This window comes from Littorina saxatilis, linkage group LG5 (assembly GCF_037325665.1).
Source record: "Littorina saxatilis isolate snail1 linkage group LG5, US_GU_Lsax_2.0, whole genome shotgun sequence".
In the NCBI taxonomy this organism is placed as follows: domain Eukaryota; kingdom Metazoa; phylum Mollusca; class Gastropoda; order Littorinimorpha; family Littorinidae; genus Littorina; species Littorina saxatilis.
The window spans coordinates 38,873,661-38,894,190 of NC_090249.1; the positions used below are offsets into that span (position 1 = coordinate 38,873,661).

Here is a 20,530-nt window from a genome sequence, read left to right on the forward strand (position 1 = left end):
ATTCTGTGAGTTCCACAGCTTGACTAAATGTAGTAATTTCGCCTTACGCGACTTGTTGATGTGTTGTTTTAATCTCCCTTGTGTTTCGCAAGTCAAATAGTTGAAAAAAAGCACTTCCATTACCTGACCCAAAACATCACAAAATTGTAGTGTGAAAACCAAGTTATGCATACAATTACATGCATGTACAGTTAACCCTGTCTATATCGACTACCCATGGGACTGACCAAAAAAGGTCGTTATAGAGAGGTGGTCACTATGGAAAAGTGAATTATATATGAACAAAAAAGTCTTCTGTCATTCATTTGGGTGGTCGTTTTGGTCAGTTTGTCGTTATTAACCCTTACACTGGTGCAATTCTGTAACACATGTTACATAGCCACTGGTGAATTAACAATAACAGAGAGAAAAATAACAAAAAACGGTCATATAGGTTTTCGCAGCCATGGGAGGTAATCGGAACCGACCAAACAGACTGAGCCAGTAGCGCGACATATGTTGTGACAACCAGGTGACATGACAACCAGGTGACAGTATACGTAAAGTAGCGCGACATATGTCGTGGCAACCAGCCTAAGGGTTAAGAGGTGGTCACGAGGGCAGGTTTGACTGTACAGCAGTCCCTCTCATGAACGGACACCCTTGGGCCATAGCAAAACTGTCCGTACATTGCAGGTGTCCGGTCACGGGAGGGGTGACCACACCACCCCCTCCGCCATACATTCACACAGAGACACACAAACAACAGGATTGAGTCTATGCTAATCACTTCTTGTGGCTACTAAACAATAACAATAAACTCCTAATACTTCTTTAAATGTTCTGTAAAAATGATTTGTATGAAAAGTGTTGAAAAGAAGAGATAAAATAAATCCTCAAGGCAGTGAACACACTCACCATGCACTGACATACGAAAGCAGCCACACAAACACAGCACAGAGGAGCGTGTGCAGATGCTTTGAAAGAATAAGCTTGAAAACCAGTTTGAAGAAATAGCAGCAGATAGAGCTGCATGTCATAGTCATGTAATTTATTTTCTTCTTGTCTGGCTTTATTGACTGCATGCCGATCATGTGGCATGGCAGTGACTTTTCACTCTTCAGTCGGAAATACACAGTACATAACACAGCTCCCACTCTCCCTCACTAATGCCCCCAAGCCGTGACAACTGATGCTTGGAAATTGTGTGGAAGAGTACACCTCTCTATTTCTCTCCAATGCTCTTCCTGCTGACATGTAGTGACACCGGACACTGGGGTTTAGCCAGCTACCCCTCCACCCCCCTCCCTCTCTCTCTCACTCCCTCCAGCCATGTACTGTTTGGGGCTGTGGCCAGAGAGGCCAGCTGCACTGTTCACTCAGAGCAAAACCAGTTGACTGTGTCGTAACTTTTGACAAAGCAAGACAACTGAAGGGTTCACAGATTAGGCAACCGACTCACTGGTCAAGGCTGAGGGGAAACAAGAGTATCTTGTCAATGAAAGAGGTTACACACAGACACACGATGCTGAGAACTGTGGCCGTTTTTCACTCTTTCGCTCAGGACCTTCATCGACTGTACATGTGGTTTCTGTTGTTTACGTCCAACAGACAAGAATAAAGAGCACAGTGCAGTTTCATGTTGGCATCTTCGCATGTACTCCACTCCTGACCAAAACTACCCCCCCCCTCCCCCCCTCTCCTGATGGGTACACTGCACTCAAGTTATCAGTGGCTGTCATCACGCCATTGCGGCTGTGATCTTTGTACCAAGCACCGGACTGCTCTGTTATCGACTTTGTTGTGGTGAACATTTGACGATGGTCTGTCCGTACATTGGAGGTATGACCTGCTGTTGGGACCGAAAATGAGTGTCCGCGTCCACGTTTTGCAGGTGTCCGTTTAAGGGGGGGCAAATATAGAAGGAAAACACTCCGTGCCGAGCAAATGTGTCCGTACATGTCAGGTGTCCGCTCACGCCGGGGGCCGTACATTGCAGGGACTGCTGTACTATGTAAATTCTAGTTACCAGCAGTATGTATTATACTACATTGTATGTTGCTAAATTAAGTATGGTCCTTGCAAAATGCATTGTCACACTTACAATCATACTTCTCAGCACCTCCCTCATGGCTTGGTCAAGGGCAGCCTTTTTCTCTTGGTCACTGGAAATGCAAAATAAGTTATCACAGTTTCTACCCATGGAGACGGCAGTGTTCAGCCACTGAAGATCAAACAGGGCCTAGGGTGCTCAGCTTAATAAGGAATGTAGAGTTCACTGAATGTAAACAACAAGTTGCACTTGCAGAACTTGCACACTTGTCTAAACAAAAGAGAAGAGAGAAATTCAAAATTCCTGTTGGCTGTTTACTGCGGTAACTTAATTTTAACAGAATAGAAAGTTTGTATGCTTTAGCCGTTACTCATGACAAAAACTCACGTCTGTTTTTCATCAACAAGAATACATGTTTTGTTTACTTTATGAAGCATGGAAAAGAAGAAAAGAATTACTTGCACTCCTGAAATGAACTGCACACAAACACAATTTGAATAGTGATGTAATTGCTACAGACTTACTTTCCGCTGTAAGCTTCCACAAAGCTGAAACACTGTGATGCATCGCTGTTGCCGGCTGCTTGTTTGACAGTATCCTGCAAATAACATTGACATTTTATTTGTCTTTCCAAAAGTGTTGGTACAACTGAAACAGTTATAGTGACTTTTAGTTTTACACAGATGTTATTGTTTAGAGAGGACGTACTGTTCTTATTTTTTTTAAGGGGATGTGGGGAGGAAAAGCAAAATGTAGTTTACAGCACAGCTATGCAGACGCAACAGAAAAGCATCTGAGGGAAGCATGCAAAACACATGTATGTGTTTCAAAAATAATATTTTATTCTTCTGAAAATTAATTACAGCTATACTATAGTGTCACCAAGAGATCAAAGTCGTACATTTATACAAAAATTAACGGTTATAAAGACAGAATGATTTGGCAGTAATTAAAGGCATTCCATAGTGTACTTTTCTTCCAATTCTTTCGGGGGGTTTCGGAGACAAATAGTACCGCAGATACACACACAGAGGCACACACACTGACAGTGACACACGGTACACACACACACACAGTGACACTGACACACACACACACACAGTGACACACACACACACACACACACACACAAACAAACACACACACACACATGCATGCATATATGCAGTCAAAAGGCCTTTGAGTTTACAACACTGAAGTGAGAGAATAAAACTGAACCATAGTCGTAGGAACTCCATTCTTCTGTGGTGTAGCCAGAGGACTGATGGTCAACGATCGTTATTGTGTCTGACAAAGATGCAGACCCGGCCGGGATATTTCCCTTTTGCGTTCCTTACAGTTTCTTGTAGACAATACAACAACGAAGAAACAAACACAACAACTTGAATGCCTCTTGTTTAAACGGAAACCCAAGCCTGACTGGCTGCGAACATTTATACCTGAAATGCAACACAAGCACCCGAAAACTCGAACTCCACGGAGGCTGCCATCTTGTTATATGAGCTCAGAGATTGATGACGTACTTCACAGTGTATTTAAACGTGTCAACTAGATTGCAATCGATTCACTTTCGCCTTCTTCCTCACGTTCTGCACAGCATGATGCATACATTCAGGTAAATATTGAACATGCTATTTGTTTAACTAATATAAGTGCACACACACACACACACACACACAGTGACACACACACACACACACACACAGTGACACACACACACACACACACAAACAAACACACACAGTACACGTCACATGCATGATGCATGTCCGCCAACGAACATTCCCAAGTTTGGGACCTGTTGGCGTTATTTATCAAGATCAAGATCAAGAAGTGCTCGTTATGAAAGTTATGCATAGGATGGCATATGTGCCCGTTGGTTGTAATACTTTCACTGATCGCTGGATACATCAACTTCCACGATACTCTCCAACGAATGTTTACAAGTCAACAGTTTTGTTTAATAAATTAATGACACATGGGTTATGGATAATAGAATTCTCATGTTACAGGTGAAAAGGGAATGCACAAAGTTATCACCTGTTATGATTTGTGTCTGCCCTTTTCCTGCAAAATTAGTATTTTCTTTCTTTCTTTCTTCTTTTTTTAAATTTAAAATTATTAAAAAAAAATCTTTTCCTCCCAAACCTCCAAAGCGCCATAAATAGTCAGAACGTTGACCCTGGGCATCTAATTAGGAAGAAGAAGAAGAAGGTGACTATGATTCTTTATGAAGCAAGATTAAGGTTTAAACAGTGGAGCCTGTCTAAAAGTAACACTTTTTTTTTTAAACAGCAGAAAAGCCACACTGCATGGTAGCATTAGTATGGAGCCTTGATATTTAGTACTTACAGAATAAAAAATAAAATTATAAAAAACAACGGACTGGGTGGCCGAGTGGTAACGCACTTGCGCTCGGAAGCGAGAGGTTGCGAGTTCGACCCTGGGTCAGGGCGTTAGCAATTTTCTCCCCCCTTTCCTAACCTAGGTGGTGGGTTCAACTTCAAGTGCTAGTCTTTCGGATGAGACGAAAAACGTTAAAGATCCCACGATTGACAAAAGGGTCTTTCCTGGCAAAATTGTATAGGCATAGATAACAAAATGTCCACCAAAATACCCGTGTGACTTGGAATAATAGGCCGTGAAAAGTAGGATATGCGCCGAAATGGCTGCGATCTGCTGGCCGATGTGAATGCGTGATGTATTGTGTAAAAAAATTCCATCTCACACGGCATAAATAAATCCCTGCGCCTTGAATATGTGCGCGATAAAAATTGCATAAAATAAAAAAATATAAAAAAATAAATCCCTGCGCTTAGAACTGTACCCACGGAATACGCGCGATATAAGCCTCATATTGATTGATTGATTGATATAATATATCAATCACAAGGAATTAAGTAAATAACTTAATAAGATTTTTTATACATACATACAAAAAAGAAAAGCCTCCTTAATTAAGACATTCAATGGTTAAATACACAGGGTCTTCTTATTGACTGCAGTTTGCTGCCTCATAAATTTATACAAAAAGAAAATCACCCTCCTATCTCACCCCCCCCCCCCCCCCCTTTTTCACATTAGTTTTAGTCAAGTTTTGTGTGTGTGAACAGAGATTCCAGGAAAATTATACCGGACAGATGTATGTGAAATAAATTTACATGTGAGTTTTTTCAGATAGGCCAACACGTTTATTTGTTATTTTTCAGATAAATGTCTTTGATGATGTCATATTCGGCTTTTTGCAAAAGTTAAGGCTGCACTGTGGTGACCTCATTTTTCAAGCAAATTGATTGAAATTTAATTTGGTCAAACATATTCTTTGACTCAGACTATGGGATAACATTTCAGGTCGGCAGTGATTAAAAATTAATGAATTCGCTTGTTCATTAAATTTTTCATCAAAATCAAATTTTCACAAATAGATTGTATTGTATTGCATTGTATTCCTTATCAATTCCTGAATCTAAAACTGTATAGATAGATATGCTATGTTTACTCTGAAAATATGTGCTCAGAATTAAAGAAAATCAGTTTATGCAAATTAGGTCGATTACGTTATATATATCTATATATTATAATATATACGACTTGTGTCTGTGTGTGTGTCTGTGTGTTCGCGATGCACGCCAAGGTTCTCGATGGATCTGTTTCAAATTTGGTGCCCATATTCAGGTACACCCCGGACACAACCTGCTCGATGAGATATTTCAACACGTGCTCTCACCGTGCAGCACTGAACCGATTTTGGTTTTTCTCTGGATCCATTCCCAGTAACTCTTCCTTATCTTCTCCAGTGTTTTCAGCGTTTATCTCCCTTCCTTCGTGTGGCGTCAATCCATATTCCCGTTTCTATTTTTAGAAGGTCACTGTCGACAACGCTCAATCCATATTCCCGTTATACTATTTTTACTCTTCTCCAGTGTTTTGCATGTTTATCTCCCTTCCTTCGTGCGGTGCGCCGGCTAGCCTCGGTTCAACTTCTTCCCGGCGAAGCCGTACCCGGCGAAGCGGGTATTCATCTAGTATATATATGCCTATGGCTTCGCCGAGACAAGACGCTCATTTGGTATAGGCAAGAATTGCTTGCGGCTATCTTCTCGCTATGCAAGAAAGCGAGAATATGTATTTGATTCTTTGAAACGGTTTGAAGGCCAGCTAGGCAAGAATTAAATTTAAGCACGATCGGGTGATGCCGAAAAGGTTGTCTGTGCTCGTCAATAAACAGCCATGAACAGCCAATCGGATTGTGAGCGGTGCAGCCGCCATTTTTTTCTCGAGTAACGACCATGTGCACCTCCTCGCAAAATCCTAGCGTTTTTACATATTATTTAATTTTTTAATAGTGTGTGTGTGTGGGTGTGTGTTTGTGTGTGTGTGTGTGTGTGTGTGTGTGTGTGTGTGTGTGTGTGTGTGTGTGTGTGAACTTGTGTTTTCACATGTATAGTACATATTGATCATTCCTGAACCTGAGGGATTAAGAGACATGTGACAGAATTTATTATTATGGCTTATGCTGATAATGTTACAAAAACTTAAAATAGTTATTGATCAGTGACACTGATACCTTCATTTGAGTGTGCAGAATCCAAGAGGTGACTATACATGTATTATAAAGAGATTTTTTTCTCTCCAAAGACTCAGCTGGCATGCACAGCTTGCCGACATGTTTTCTTTTGAGGCATGTTTCCGAAAGTAAGAGACACACCTGTTCATACAATGTACTGATGAGGCGTATATAGTTATTGTAAAAAGAGCAAGCTAGACCATGGGACTGCAAATAGACTGTATGGTTGTGTTGAGCAGATGGCCTTTTCTTCTAGGCTTGCTACATTGTGCATGTGAAATGAGTCAAATCTGCTGGAGACAGATGGTAAGATTGTCTTAACAGGTGGTCATGAGAGCAATGTTTGCTGCAATAAAGTGATTTCTCTAAGCAAATAGTGAGCAAGTAGGGAGCTGCATGTCCTTGGCGTATGATGACATTATTCAGTTTTACTGCAGTAAAAAATACTGCAGTAAAACTGAATAATGTCATAATCCGCCCCAACAGTTGGTTTTACTGCAGTAAAACTGAATAATGTCATCATCCGCCAAGGATAGCTGCATGCACACATCACATTGACTGTAGTGTTAAACAGGGCTTTTTTTCAGGCAGCAGCTGTGATCTGACACACAAACATACACACACATACACACATCAATGGAAAGGACAAATCTGCCACCAGATGTCCTGCGACATAAACTGTTGAAGGATGGAGCACTAAGCATTAGCATGGGGGACTCCAAAACTTCCAGTCACAACGCCAACAGGGTCAGCAACCATGGTGTGCACATGCTGTGTTTTGACCTTCACCACCTGTCCAGAACATGGCAGTTTGTCATCCTTACCATCGCTACCTTTGCCTTCTACCTGGTGTATGGATACATGCAGGTGAACTTTTGTTGAGATAAGCTTGATAAAATTTTAGTAGGACATTTGCATGCACACTACTTAATTTAAAGCAGTGGCAATCAGTTTCTAGATTTATTTCAAGATAGTATTTTCCTGTATTAATTTGGTTACTGACCTATGTCATAATTATTATCTGTGAAATTATTTCAGCAAAAAGTTCCTATTTTGCAAAGAAATCAACAAGGCTGTAGAATTTTTTTTGTGCATCAGGCCAAGATGATACATGCCTGTTTTTATCCTCTGTATTAAAGCATGGACACATCTAATGGATTGCACGAGAAAGACTCGGTAAATCATTCATGTTCTTTGTCTGAATGCTTTCAGCTTTATTACATTCTCATGATCATGTCTAGAGAGTGTGTGTGTGTGTGTGTGTGTGGAGGTATCTGTGTGTGTGTGTGTGTGTGTGTGTGTGTGCACATGTCTGCCAGTGTCTGTCTATAATATCTGTTTGTGTGTGTGTGAGTAATACATAGGCTTGTGTGGGTCTTTCCTTTTGTTATTTGTTTATAAATATAATAACTTTCATGAACTGTTGTAGGAGTTGATTTTCAGATTGGAGGGGTTTAAACCATTTGGATGGTACCTGACTCTGCTCCAGTTCGCCTTCTATTCTGTCTTTGCTTTCGGTGAAATGCAGTTCAAAGGAGATAGACTGAGAAAGTGAGTTGATATTACATACTGTTTCAGCACTAGTACAGTGGACCTGCACTTTTAAGACCTCAGGGATGTTGCCACAAATTCATACCTATAGGACAAATGTCCTGAGCTCTTCGGCATCAATAGGACATTTGACTGCTTTCAGACATTTTAATAGGACATGATAATTTTGTGCAAAACACAAAATCATGATCACACACACACACACACATATCAATATATGCACCAACATTGTGTGCTTATATATTGTTTTATCACTTTTGTTTCAAACTTCTTCTTCTTCTTGTCGATCACTCAGATGGAAACGCCGGTTCTCCGCGCAAATGTTGCCGTGCGCTGTAGGTCGTCCAGACTGCCATAGAGCTTCCCTTGCACCGTGGTCGCCTCCGCCCAGATCTGGCTCCTGAGGCCATCGTGTAGTGGGCAAGTCTGCAGCAGGTGTTCCGTTGTCATGCTGCCTGTTTGACAAGGGCACTGGTCTGACTGGCCAATTCTGAACTAACAGGACACACACAAAAAAGAAACAAACCAACTAAAAAGCAACCAAAAACTTCAGCACTCTTACTTTGATTGGCACACAAACTGCATGATTTCCTGATAGAGCTTTTTCTTGACATATTCGACAAAACAGTTTACCTATATAGATGGTCTCTTTGCTGTCATTTTAACCAACTAGTACTAAACAGGGTCAACATGAATAGTTAACCTTATTAAAAGACCGTCTGTGCAAATGTCCTGTTGTACCGACACGTACATCTTCAAGTCACGAAACTTTACATTCCGTGATTGTGGAGGTTTCAGCGGCGACACTATCATTGGCGCTGTCATTTTCTAGAATTATGCTATTGCTAGCCGTGTTTTCCCATGTTCTTCTTGGCCCTAATGTAGCACACGATGTTGTTGAAACGCCAAACGTGTTCAGCTTTTTTGTTTGTTTGGCAGGCTTTAGCTTTTTTCAGTGGCATAATTCAGTGCCGTGCGCTTCAACTCTAACCGAAAGCAAATTAAAGCATACGCGAGCCTTGGTCAGTTGAAGTTGTCTCCCGTACTCCTAACTTTAGTGTGCTGTCAGAAGAGGGGTGTACGCAAACAGCTCATACCGTAAACGGTTCGGAAAACGCAAGATCTGCACTGCACAACTTCAGTGCACCTGTACGCGAGAGCGCTCGGTCACTTTTTGAAGATTTTTATTATGAAAGGAAAATTATCAAATAACGCGCTGTCCGAAGGAATGGCCCCGGAGTTCTTATCGGACATTGACCGCGCTCAGTTGAAAACGATAAGACATGTGACCGCTATGCGGCTAAGTGAATCGGACATTTGAGCCTCTTAATCAGTCTATGTCCGATGTCCGACACCTAACAACATCCCTGAGACCTAGAACAATCTGAGAAAATCAGGTCTTAAAAAGGAGGTGGTCTTAAAATGGGGGTAAATTTACAGATGTTCTGAACAGAAAGTCTGAGAAAACGAGGTCTTAACACTTTCTACCCCACCTATGTTGACCAAGTTTTTTTTTAGCTGAGACCAACTGTGCCGCAGCAGGTCACTCAGAATAGTACCGTATTTTCCGGGTTACAAGGCGCTACAGCGCATAAGGCGCACCCCCTTCTTTTTAAGCAAAATTTTAATCCAGTCACCCATTGGGCGCAGGGGGCCGATAGGGCGCACCAAAATTGAAAAAGTATACCGGTAACAAACGGTTGAAGAATGAAAATCGAAAGATCGAAAATGCCGGTCACAAGCTCCAAGCTCTGTCCTTTGTTTTCTCCATTTCCGAACCATGGATTCATTAATCCCAAGCTTCAATGCTGCTTTCCGATTTCCTTTTCCCTCAGCAAGTTCGATCGCTTTCAACTTGTATTCTGCATCGTAAGCAAGTCGCTTCGTCTTTGGCATGGTTGCTGTGTGACTGTGTGAGGGTGTGTCATGAAATCAAACTGCCGAGAAATGTGACGATCAGTGTGAGTTGTGTAAACAAGTGCTCACGGAATTTAAAAATATGACTACCGGTATTCGAGATGGAGGTGAGTTCTTGTCACGTTTTGTTCCCCATGATTTTTTCCCAATTTTTTCCCAATTTTTTTTTTCGTACACGTATTTCATACACGAATTAGGCGCTTCGTTATACAAGGTGCAGGGGTCAAACTCGAGGAAAAAAGTCGCGCCTTATGACCCGGAAAATACGGTAGTAACTGTGTAGAACTGTGTATCAACACGCTGAAATGCAGGCGTTAGATCGACGTTACAGGAAGCGACTGAAGCTAACAGTCTTAGCTGATACATAAATATCCGTATCTGGTCTGAAAGAGCCATATGTGTGGGTATACGGATATATCTGTACCTGAGAGACAATGTCAGTAAAACAACAAGAGAGGGAGTCTTAAATTGTTTTGTTTTTTAAAGGGGGGTTACACTGTATGTTAAATAACAATTACTGGTACATGTGTATTTAATGTCCTAATGAATGTTCTTATTTCATCATTACATCCTCAACAGATCTTGGGTGATTTAGATAATAGTTAAAAAATATGTACCTTTAAGTTAAATTAAATTGAATCAATTATTGAATTAACTCTTACCAGTTCGCTCCCTTATGATGCCCCGCCCCCTGTAGTTTTCCACTGACCAATTATCTAATTATCGAGAGAAAAAAAATTGGTTATTTTACAGTGGATAAACTCATATATATGTTAGACACACTTTATGACAGAAACAAGCTGGGTTTTTGTTATAAGTTAGTTATAGGAATGCATTATTAGGCCCAAAAAAATAAATAGTCTGTTAACGGTAACATAGGCCAAAAAAATAGGGTCGGTAGGTCGGGACTTTTTTTTCTTCCAAAAAAACATATTTTTAAGTTATTTTGCCAAAAAACAGACCCTTTTTTTTTTTTCCCCCCTTCAAAAAAACATTTTTAAGTTATTTTGCCAAAAAACAAAGACTTTTTTTCCCCCCCAAATGCCAAAAAAAAGTCTAGGGTCGCGCGAAAAAATAGGGTCGGTCGGGATACCGTAAACAGACTTTTTTGTTTTTTGCCTTCGGCATGCGTATGTCATGAAACGTCCAACTTTGAAATTTGGGTGGGGGTATTCAGGTGACAATAACTTTTTTGTTTATCAGCAAAACTCAATAAAACTTTGCTATGTTATGTAAAATGAATGCCAAAAGAGACTTAGAGTTAGCAGCATATCTAAAATAAACTGAACACAAAAAAAATGTCTTCTTTGTGTTTGTCACGTGTTCCAAAAAATGGGCGTACAAATTTCAACAAAAATCATGTTGTCACCCCCATAACCTTTTTTACCTTTAAAGATAGCACAATTCTCTTTGCAAATATGAAAAGCTTATTAATTTTCATTTCATTTGATATATAACTTTCTATATTTCATTTAGAATATGACCCCAGATAGCCACTCGGCAAGTAGGCACCAACAGCACTGTAAAATATGCCCTAAAACCCCCGAACTGGTAAGAGTTAAGTAAACTATGGTCATGGGTAAAAGAAACAGAAAACATGTCTGCCTCTGTTTTGTATACAGGATACCAATGAGAACCTATGTGCTGTTGGCCTTTCTCACTGTTGCCACAATGGGTCTGTCCAACACGTCTGTTGGCTACCTCAACTATCCCACCCAGGTGATATTCAAATGCTGCAAGCTGATCCCTGTGCTCATTGGAGGAATCCTCATTCAAGGTAATTGGCTTATCTTCAAAGCCGCGAGCTGTGAAAGTAGAGCAAATGATTCATTTTTGTAATACGTTTTTATTTATATTCAGCTGGGGGAGTTGTTCACCTTTGACTCGTTTGAGTTTGATGCAAATTACTTCCCACGGCACGGAAACGGGCATTTAAAGCCTCCCCCTCCCCCCACCCCCTTCAAGGTAGTGCTCATACTGAAAGGTAGACTGCAGATTTTTCATTCATGTAAGCTTACAGTAGTTCTCAGACTGTCACCAATTGTAGATCAGAGTAAACATTTAGTTAGTGTGACTACTCAGGTTTTTTGCTTGTGAAGTTTACAACCATAGATTTAAACATTATGATTGCCTACAAAAGAAGTGAATCTTATGTGATGCCTTAATCATCAGTTTTATCTGTCCGTTGTTCTTGTGTGTGTGTGTGTGCGTGTGTTCTTTTAATGATTTATTTTGACGCTGTCTGGGGCCAATACCTTATACAAAAACTTGTGAAACTTGGGTTGCAGGGAAGAGATTCAGCCTGTATGATATTTCAGCCTGTCTTTTTATGAGTGCTGGCCTCATTCTCTTTACCCTGGCTGACAGCAGTGTTCAACCTAACTTCAATCTATATGGTAAGTACTCTGTCCACTCTCTTTCTTCTTTCTCTTTCTCTTTCTCTCCCTACCTCTCTCTCCCTGTGTCTAGATTTTCTAATCACTTTTATAGTCTACATCTGTGTACATCTTTTGCTTGTGTGTGTGTGTGTGTGTGTGTGTGTGTGTGTGTGTGTGTGTGTGTGTGTGTGTGTGTGTGTGTGTGTGTGTGTGTGTGTGTGTGTTTTAAGCTTTAAAATCTTGTTCCTGTTTAACTGGGTTTGCCTCCAAAGGTGATCCCGTACGAAATGAACATATATGAACATATAAGAGACATATAAGAAACCTATAAGTTTCTTATAAGAAACATATAAGTTTCATATATGACAAGTAAAAAGCTATGTATGTCAGTTGTAGGAATAGGTTTCTTATAAGTCTCTTATATGAAAAAGACCCCAATTCATATAAGAATCATATATGAATCATATATGAGAACCTGCACTTCCAGAAACCTATAGTTCTCTTATATGTTTCTTATATGAATCTTATATGACTCTTATATGAATCATCACTTAGTTTCTGCTAGGAGAATTCAGGACTTAGAAAAAATATTGGACAATGCTGAATTACTGGCAATACTGGCTTTCATATATGTTTCATATATGAACAGGAAGTGGATGGTTTGCCTTGAGCATTATCTCCCCCTGACTGAACGGCCATCTTTGTGACAGCAGCTCTGTGAGGATGTTTAGCAGAAAATCAGTGAAAGAGCAGGACTAAAATGCAAAGTTCTTACAGAAATAATTGGACTTGATGTATGAATATGTGAAGAGAATGTTTATGTCATGCTGATGTTTGTGGGTGGCTGGCAGCCCAACCAACCCAACAGCTTGACACTGACAGGTTTGTGTTTTTATTCAAAATCCAGAATTTCCCTCCATTATTTGTTTTACTTTACAGTTCTGGTTCTGCATCAGGTGATCAAATCATGTTTACCAGCACTACTTTGGTTCAAGCAACAAGAAACTGTGACAGCTGTGCATATTCAAGAAAATTATTTGTGGCTGTAACTTGTTTGTTGTTTCTAGTTCATAATTTCAAGTTTCAAAGTATTGGATTTGAAGAGGACAATGCATACATGTCTTACTCCTCTTCTTGTGACCAGTGATTTAGAGATCTGTTTGTTTTTGCCCTCAAAATAAACACAACTTCAGTAAAGATATGTATATATACTGAACCAAAAGGTATTTTGCAGTTGGATTCATTATAATTCAAAGTCAAGACAGTTAAATTGGGTTAAGCAGGTGTTATTTCCCTTGTAAACACAAATGTAGGTCAAGGTCGTGTGTCTAGTATGAGACATATAAATATCATATATGAGACATATAAGAATCCTATAAGGGAGATGTAGGTTTCATATAAGATTCTTATAAGTCTCATATATGAACATTTCATATAAGAGACCTATAGCTTTCTTATAAGAGAATATAAGATTCATATAAGAGACCTATATGAGCTCAGGTTATAGGTTCATATATGATTCATATAAGTTTCTTATAAGAATTTACCTCATTTGCATTTAAAATACATATAAGCCACATATATGAAATTGTCATACAAGACTCTTATAAGAATCTTATATGAAATTGGGTCCAATTTCTTATAAGAACGTTTCGTACGGGATTTTTGTTCTCCAGGCACTGACTCGGTTATGCGTGTGTGTGAAATTAATTCAACAAAACATTCCCACTCAGTACATGCTGTAGCTGATTTATTATTTTTATGTGGGATTAAGTTGGCGGATGCTCATTCCCTATACAATCTGTGTGTGCTCACATCTACCTGGGGTGACAGTTATAATGGGACACTTATAGAGCATGAAAACCAGCGAATGGCAAGCACAAGTAGGAGGATATTGGATTTGAGTTATATTTGCCGGTACGGTCAATCATTTTCCTGCGACGGTACATAAAGCCCACCTGTCTCCATACCTCCTCCTGTGGGCATGAGAAAGTTGATGTGACAGCTTGGAGGTACATGTATAGGATTAGACTATATAATTATGTACATGAACTCATTTCTTATATTCTTTATTTTTTTTATTTTTTAGTAGCATTATCTACCTTGTAAGACTGACATCTAATCATGTTTGCAGGAGTTACCCTGATCTCATTAGCACTGTGTGCGGATGGTGTTATAGGCAACGTACAAGAAAAGGCCATGAAACAGCATGGGGCTAGAAACACAGAAGTGGTGGGTGACATTGAAAACATTGATTGCATTGTATTGTGTTCTTATTTCTTTTGTTCTTTTCTTGTTGTTGGTTGTTTGGTTTAAAATGTTAGAAACCTGTGTGAACTTTAGCATTAGGGTGTTCAATATATGGTCCTTGACTATCAGTGTAAAAAGGTAACGCAACAGAAAAGAGTTCTTTACAGCTTTACAACAGCGTGCTTGAAACACTTTTTAGGTTTGATCATAACCAGGATCAGGATGTATTCAAGCATTTTATTTTGTTTTTTTTGAATTGGTTGAAACTGAGATTGGTAGTGTAGCAGGTGTCTTTTTGCTATTTTCATTTGAAGGCAAACAATGTTGCAGCTATTAAGTTTCTTTTTCCATTTTATCAGAACAATGTGTGGGTAATTATTATTGATACTTATTTGATGAATGTTGCTTTAATTGTGATAATAATATTTGCACTGAAAATGTGTGGCAGGTGCTATTTTCCTATGGTCTGGGCTTTATTTACATTCTGGTGGGCTTGGCACTTTCTGGAGGTATTTTACCTGCATTCACGTTTTGCCAGCAGGTAAGCATGTCATGCATCTGCTTCTTTTTGACATGTATGATTACAGTAGTACCTGCCATATCCGGTCACCCATTAGTCATTGCAAAGGTGACCGCAAATATCAGGTGGCCGTTCATTACAGGCCCCCTCCTCCTCCAAAAAAACCCCCAAAACACGATCAAGTTTTCATGAAGAAAAGAAAGCGATCATCCACGAGCCGCCGATTCATTGTCTCTGTTAGTTTTGCTTTCGTTTATACATCTTAATTATTTGCGTGTTTAACTCGATCGTCCTGGCTAAGCTATTGTTTCGTATGTTTCTATGTGTGTTGTTTGGATTATTATATATATATTTGAGTGTCAGATAAACAAGTGTTTCAAACTCACATCAGCTGTGATCGATCCGGAAGTGACTGCCGTAAATGTACATGTATGCGCATGTCTGTATTTACAGTTTGCGCATGCGTAAGTATTCATGTCGTCTGCTCGTGCTGTGCCGTCTGTGCACACAACACACACACACACACACACACACACACACACACACACACACACCGTCACACACACACACACACACACACACACACACACACACACACACACACACACACACAAGTGACAAGTGGCCGTTAAGTGGCCGCTCCTGTCGAGTAAGAGGGGCACCTTAGGGCAAAAATCAGTGACCGTTGACCGCGTCAGACAGGTTAACGGCCATTAAGAGTCAATTATAGAAGGAAAACTCATTAGTCATGGGAAAGCTGGCCGCTCCGGGCAGGTTCCCGCCCACGAAAGGGCCGGAAATGGAAGGGACTACTGTATTGAAAATATTCTTTTCCAATAATTTATGTTTGTGTTGTAAAGATCGAATTGTGAAAATAAGCCTTGGTACTGTTCCTTTCTTTTTATTGAAAACACACACTATTGTTTCTGATTTATTCAAGAAGTGCTGCATATGAACTTTGACGATAACTGAGAAACGATTAACCTTACAAACAAACAAGCAATCAGCTATGCATACAGAAAGAAACAAACAAACCGGCCGAGTGTGGCACACTCACACTAACCCTAACCCTAAAACAGAAAATAGAGCAAGAAAAAGAACAAGAACATTTTTGGTACCACTTTAAGTGATTCTAGCGAAGTGACCGTAGTGTTGTTATTCTGGTTTGATCACACATGTTTTACAGGCTATTCAGTTTTTGTGTGTAAATTAGTGTTGGTTTTTCAGGTGCAGGACATTGCATGTTTTCCTTTTCTGTTGGTTTAAACAAGTTTATTCAATAAATGTCGTTGGTACTATTGCCGCATACATGAAATTAGGAACATGGAGCACAACAAGCTAAGCTTATGAGCGTACTCTTAAAAGCAAATGAAATTTTTGTTGAAATTTTTCTGTTGAACTGTTCTCAGGAATCTTGCATGATATTCATGCCTGGGAACATTGTGGCGTATCATGCAAGTTTGTTACTGATGTTTGATGATGGATGCATTGATTGTTTCAGTACCCGGTTGAAACGTATGGCTATGCTGCCATCTTCTCCTTGACTGGCTACCTAGGCGTCAACATTGTTCTCACACTCGTCAAAAGTTTTGGGGCCTTAGTTGCTGTCACAGGTAACTGTGGTTATTTTTGTGCTACAGTTGAACCCCCCATTTCAGAACTCTGAAAATCTGAGAAAATCGAGTCTTTAAAAGGGGGGAGTCTTAAAATTGAGGTTAATTGGCAGAGCTTTTGAAGAGAAAATGTGAAAAAGCAAGGTCTTAAAAAGGAGGAAGTCTTAAATTGGGGGGTCTTGAAATGGGGGTTCCACTGTATTGTTGTCCAGTCGAGCCTGCCCAGGCGACCACCTCTCGATTACAACTGCCAGCCCATTAAGACCACCCCAAAAGATCCTCAATGAGATTTTTTATTCATACTTCACTTTTCCATAGCATCCCCTTGTCTATGTCTATAACAAAAACTTTTAAGTTGGTCCCTTGGGTGGTCGATCTACTAATAGACTGTACCTTGTTCACCCCATGATAGATAATTATATGGGAAAGTGGATATGATGTCTGCATGTGAGTGTATGGTTAACATATAATGACAGGGATAAAATAATTGTAATAATTTTAATATTCTCAGAATTTTACAGTGATTAAGTCTTTCATTCTGAGACAGAGAAATTTTTCTACAATTTTATTTTTGGCACTGGTGGCAAACTGATTTTTACACTTAAGGATTTTAATTTATTCGATTAGTGTAATAATGTATTATCTGTAAAAATTATGCTAGCAATACAAAATTGATTAAATACATTTTCCGACCTAGTGTGAGGTTGAAAAGACTATAAATTAACTTGAGGTTCCTTTTGATTTGCAGTGACAACATGCAGAAAAGCTGTGACAATCATTCTGTCATTTTTATTCTTCACAAAACCTTTCACCTATCAGTAAGTGTGCTTTGCATGTTTTTGTTCTTCTTTTGTGGTTGACATGTTTCTTATTTTCTCTTTTTTTTAATATTCTTTTTTCTTTCTTTCTGTCTTTTTTCTTTTGGTTCTTTTATTCCTTATTTCTTTTGCTCTTTCTTCCTTCTGCTCTTTCTGGAAAACGTTTATTTTATTTTATTGCAATATGGTTTTAAAGTGACTGCTTTGAAAGTATAAAGTATTGGTAGATATAGCATCATTGCAAATCCAAGAAAGAAAATTTGATTTAAACAATCTTTTGCAAACTCTGATAGTGTGTGTGTGTGTGTGTGTGTGTGTGTGTGTGTGTGTGTGTGTGTGTGTGTGTGTGTGTGTGTGTGCATGCATATGATATGTGTGTGCGTACATGCATGCATGTCTGTCTGTCTGTGTGTTTTTATCTGCTTTTGTCTGTCTGACTGACTGACCCATGTTCGTGCATGTGCCTGTGTGCACAGGTATAAACCCTTACTATTATAGATGCTTTACACTTGTGTCTGTGATCATGGACAAATGTTCAGTGGTGTGTAATTGTGTCTCTGTGAACCATTTTCTTTCTGTGTTAGATATTTGTGGTCTGGCCTGATTGTGGTTCTGGGGATCTACCTGAATCTGTACAGCAAGAACAAACAGTCGTGGGACGCACGCATCGAAAGCCTACTGAGACGCTGCGGCCTCCATCGGCGAGCTGTGACGCACAGTGCAGAAAATATTGTATGAAATTTATGTGTGGCCTTTGTGTGTTCCTGTGAGAAACCAGTTACTGTGATACAGTGGTATGTGCGATATGAGGCCCCATATTAGACAATGTTTAGAAATAACTCTGTCAGGATTTCCAGGCATTGTGGAAGAGTTGCGCCTCGCTGTAGGGTGACAAACAATAAAATGTGGCAGTTAAAACCTGATCACAGCGAATAACTGACTCTAATGTGTATGATATGCAGAGTCTGCTCAATATAATGCTTTTTTCTTTTGAGAATCTGTACATCCGAGTCACGATTCACTGGCGATGGCCTGCAGTGATCACTAAGCATGTGTGTCAGTTTCATAAACTCCCGTGACCTTAAGTAAAACTCGCATGACCTCAGGCAAAACACGTTGCCGGCTATTGCTCGGGACAGGCAATCATTGCTGCAGAAAATTGTAAAGTCTGATGTGTAAGTTTTTGAAAGAAATGGGATCATATCGAGCAACCCTGCATAACATACACATCGGAGTCCGTTTCTGGCTGTGACCGTGGTTTTAACTGGTCGACCATATGTTATAGTTATTGTTTGTCACCCTAAAGCAACTCTTCCACAACGCTGGAAAATCCTGACACCGAGTTATTTCCAGAAAATGTCTATTGAGAGGACACCTCACAATGAAGTCTCATAATGAAGTACACCTTCTCTTGTCCTAATGTCTAATATTTTAATCAAAATATACCTGTAATGAATGGACACCTGCAATGTACGAACGCTTTTGATTTGTCGCAAGGGTGTCCTTTCATCACAGGTACCATTGTAATTCGTAAACAGGGTTCACCTGCCACTCTCAGACAAATTGTTTTTGCAGAGTTTTATCTGCCTGTGACAACCTAATAATGTTTTGATCGTTTCTCATGACTTCTGTCTGACTCTGGGTGTTATTTATTTCCACTGCCAAAACTTCTTTCCACTGTAATGTCCAGGTATTTTTCAAGGTGATTATAGGATAGATAGAAGCTGATTGTGATGTTTTGCATGCTCTTATGCGATTAATAGATAATAATCATGGCACTGCAAAGTTCAGAGGAATACTGTGCTTACAATTGCTCAGAAATTCATGTTGACTGATTTTAACTGATTGCAGGTTGAAACGCCAGAGGTAATAGTATAAGGACATGAAAGTCTGGATAAATATTTTATCAGACCAAATGAGTGTTTCCTTTTAATTTTCTTTATTAAGTCAAATGAAAAGACCCCTGTTGTTCCTGGTAGAGCCAGCACTCATATTTTTGATATTGTTCCTTCTTCTTCTTCGTTCGTGGTCTGAAACTCCCACGTTCACTCATATATTAGCACGAGAGGATTTTGACGTGTATGACCGTTTTTACCCCGCCATTCAGGCAGCATACGCCGATTTCGGGGGAGATAATGTTCCTAGGAACAAAACCATTTTGTCTTTGGCCTAAATTAATTTCCAACAGGGTTCTTGTCGTTTGCTTTGGTTCTTATGCGTATTCAATGTAAAACAGGGGTATTTTGCATGGTGAAAGCACAGGCTTTTCATCTCACTTTCTCACTAAAATGTGTTCTTAATGTTTTCTATTGTCTTGCCGCTTGTGTTTGAGAGACTGAGTAGTTGAAGATTGTTTGAGACTAACTTTGTTTGAATCTCAAGCCATATTGTTTTTTGTTTTACGTGTGTTGTTGCTTGTTGACATGAAGTTCAAATAACTTGGTTCTGATGCGTATTCAATGTGAAACAGTGGTATTTTGCATGGTGAAAGCACAGGGTTTTCATCTCACTTTCTCACTAAAATGTGTTCTTAATGTTTTCTATTGTCTTGCCGCTTGTGTTTGAGAGACTGAGTAGTTGAAGATTGTTTGAGACTAGCTTTGTTTGAATCTCAAGCCATATTGTTTTTTTGTTTTACGTGTGTTGTTGCTTGTTGACATGAAGTTCAAATAACTTGATCTGTGATCCCTCTCTTCCTTTCCTTTGATTAAAAGGAATGTACCATACGTTATTGTCTTTGAAGTCAAAAGTTTGGCTGTCAGTTTTTATACCTGATGGTTCTGTGGCCAGGCATGGTACTCTTCCGCCGATCGGCGGAAATCCGCCGAAAACAAAAATCCAAAGAAAAAAATTTTAAAAAAATCTGCTGATGGACTTGAGATTA

At 39.6% G+C, this 20,530-nt stretch overlaps 2 protein-coding genes across 4 annotated transcripts in view; one reads left to right on the forward strand and one right to left on the reverse strand.

Annotated features, from left to right (window-relative positions):
• LOC138967073 (THO complex subunit 1-like) overlaps positions 1 to 3,610 on the reverse strand; it is a 16,140-nt gene extending 12,530 nt beyond the window's left edge. The window contains exons 1-3 of the mRNA XM_070339551.1: positions 3,472 to 3,610; positions 2,557 to 2,630; positions 2,084 to 2,144 (exon numbers count right to left, since the gene is read on the reverse strand). Coding sequence (XP_070195652.1) covers positions 2,084 to 2,144; positions 2,557 to 2,630; positions 3,472 to 3,522 — 186 coding nt within the window. The 5' untranslated portion in view covers positions 3,523 to 3,610. The remainder of the gene's footprint in view (positions 1 to 2,083; positions 2,145 to 2,556; positions 2,631 to 3,471) is intronic.
• Positions 3,561 to 19,950, forward strand: LOC138967075 (adenosine 3'-phospho 5'-phosphosulfate transporter 2-like). Of its 3 annotated transcripts, none has more exons than XM_070339554.1 (11): positions 3,561 to 3,647; positions 7,187 to 7,466; positions 8,029 to 8,150; positions 11,690 to 11,844; positions 12,356 to 12,463; positions 14,580 to 14,677; positions 15,144 to 15,236; positions 16,717 to 16,828; positions 17,577 to 17,646; positions 18,231 to 18,378; positions 19,498 to 19,950. In XM_070339554.1, exons 2-11 carry the CDS (start codon positions 7,236 to 7,238, stop codon positions 19,522 to 19,524), a joined length of 1,164 nt encoding a protein of 387 aa, XP_070195655.1. In that variant the 5' UTR covers positions 3,561 to 3,647; positions 7,187 to 7,235; the 3' UTR covers positions 19,525 to 19,950. The 3 variants fall into 3 exon arrangements, with proteins under 3 accessions (XP_070195655.1, XP_070195656.1, XP_070195657.1); XM_070339556.1 differs by having other exon boundaries at positions 3,578 to 3,647; positions 7,261 to 7,466; XM_070339555.1 differs by having other exon boundaries at positions 18,231 to 19,950.
• The last annotated feature ends 580 nt before the right edge of the window (positions 19,951 to 20,530 follow it).

Excerpts from the sequence above, each read along its gene's own strand:
- LOC138967075 (XM_070339554.1), top strand. The coding sequence starts at position 7,236 with ATGGAAAGGACAAATCTGCCACCAGATGTCCTGCGACATAAACTGTTG. Across the intron at positions 14,678-15,143 it reads GGGCTAGAAACACAGAAGTG|GTGCTATTTTCCTATGGTCT; the intron begins GTGGGTGACATT and ends AATGTGTGGCAG. Across the intron at positions 16,829-17,576 it reads GGCCTTAGTTGCTGTCACAG|TGACAACATGCAGAAAAGCT; the intron begins GTAACTGTGGTT and ends TTTGATTTGCAG.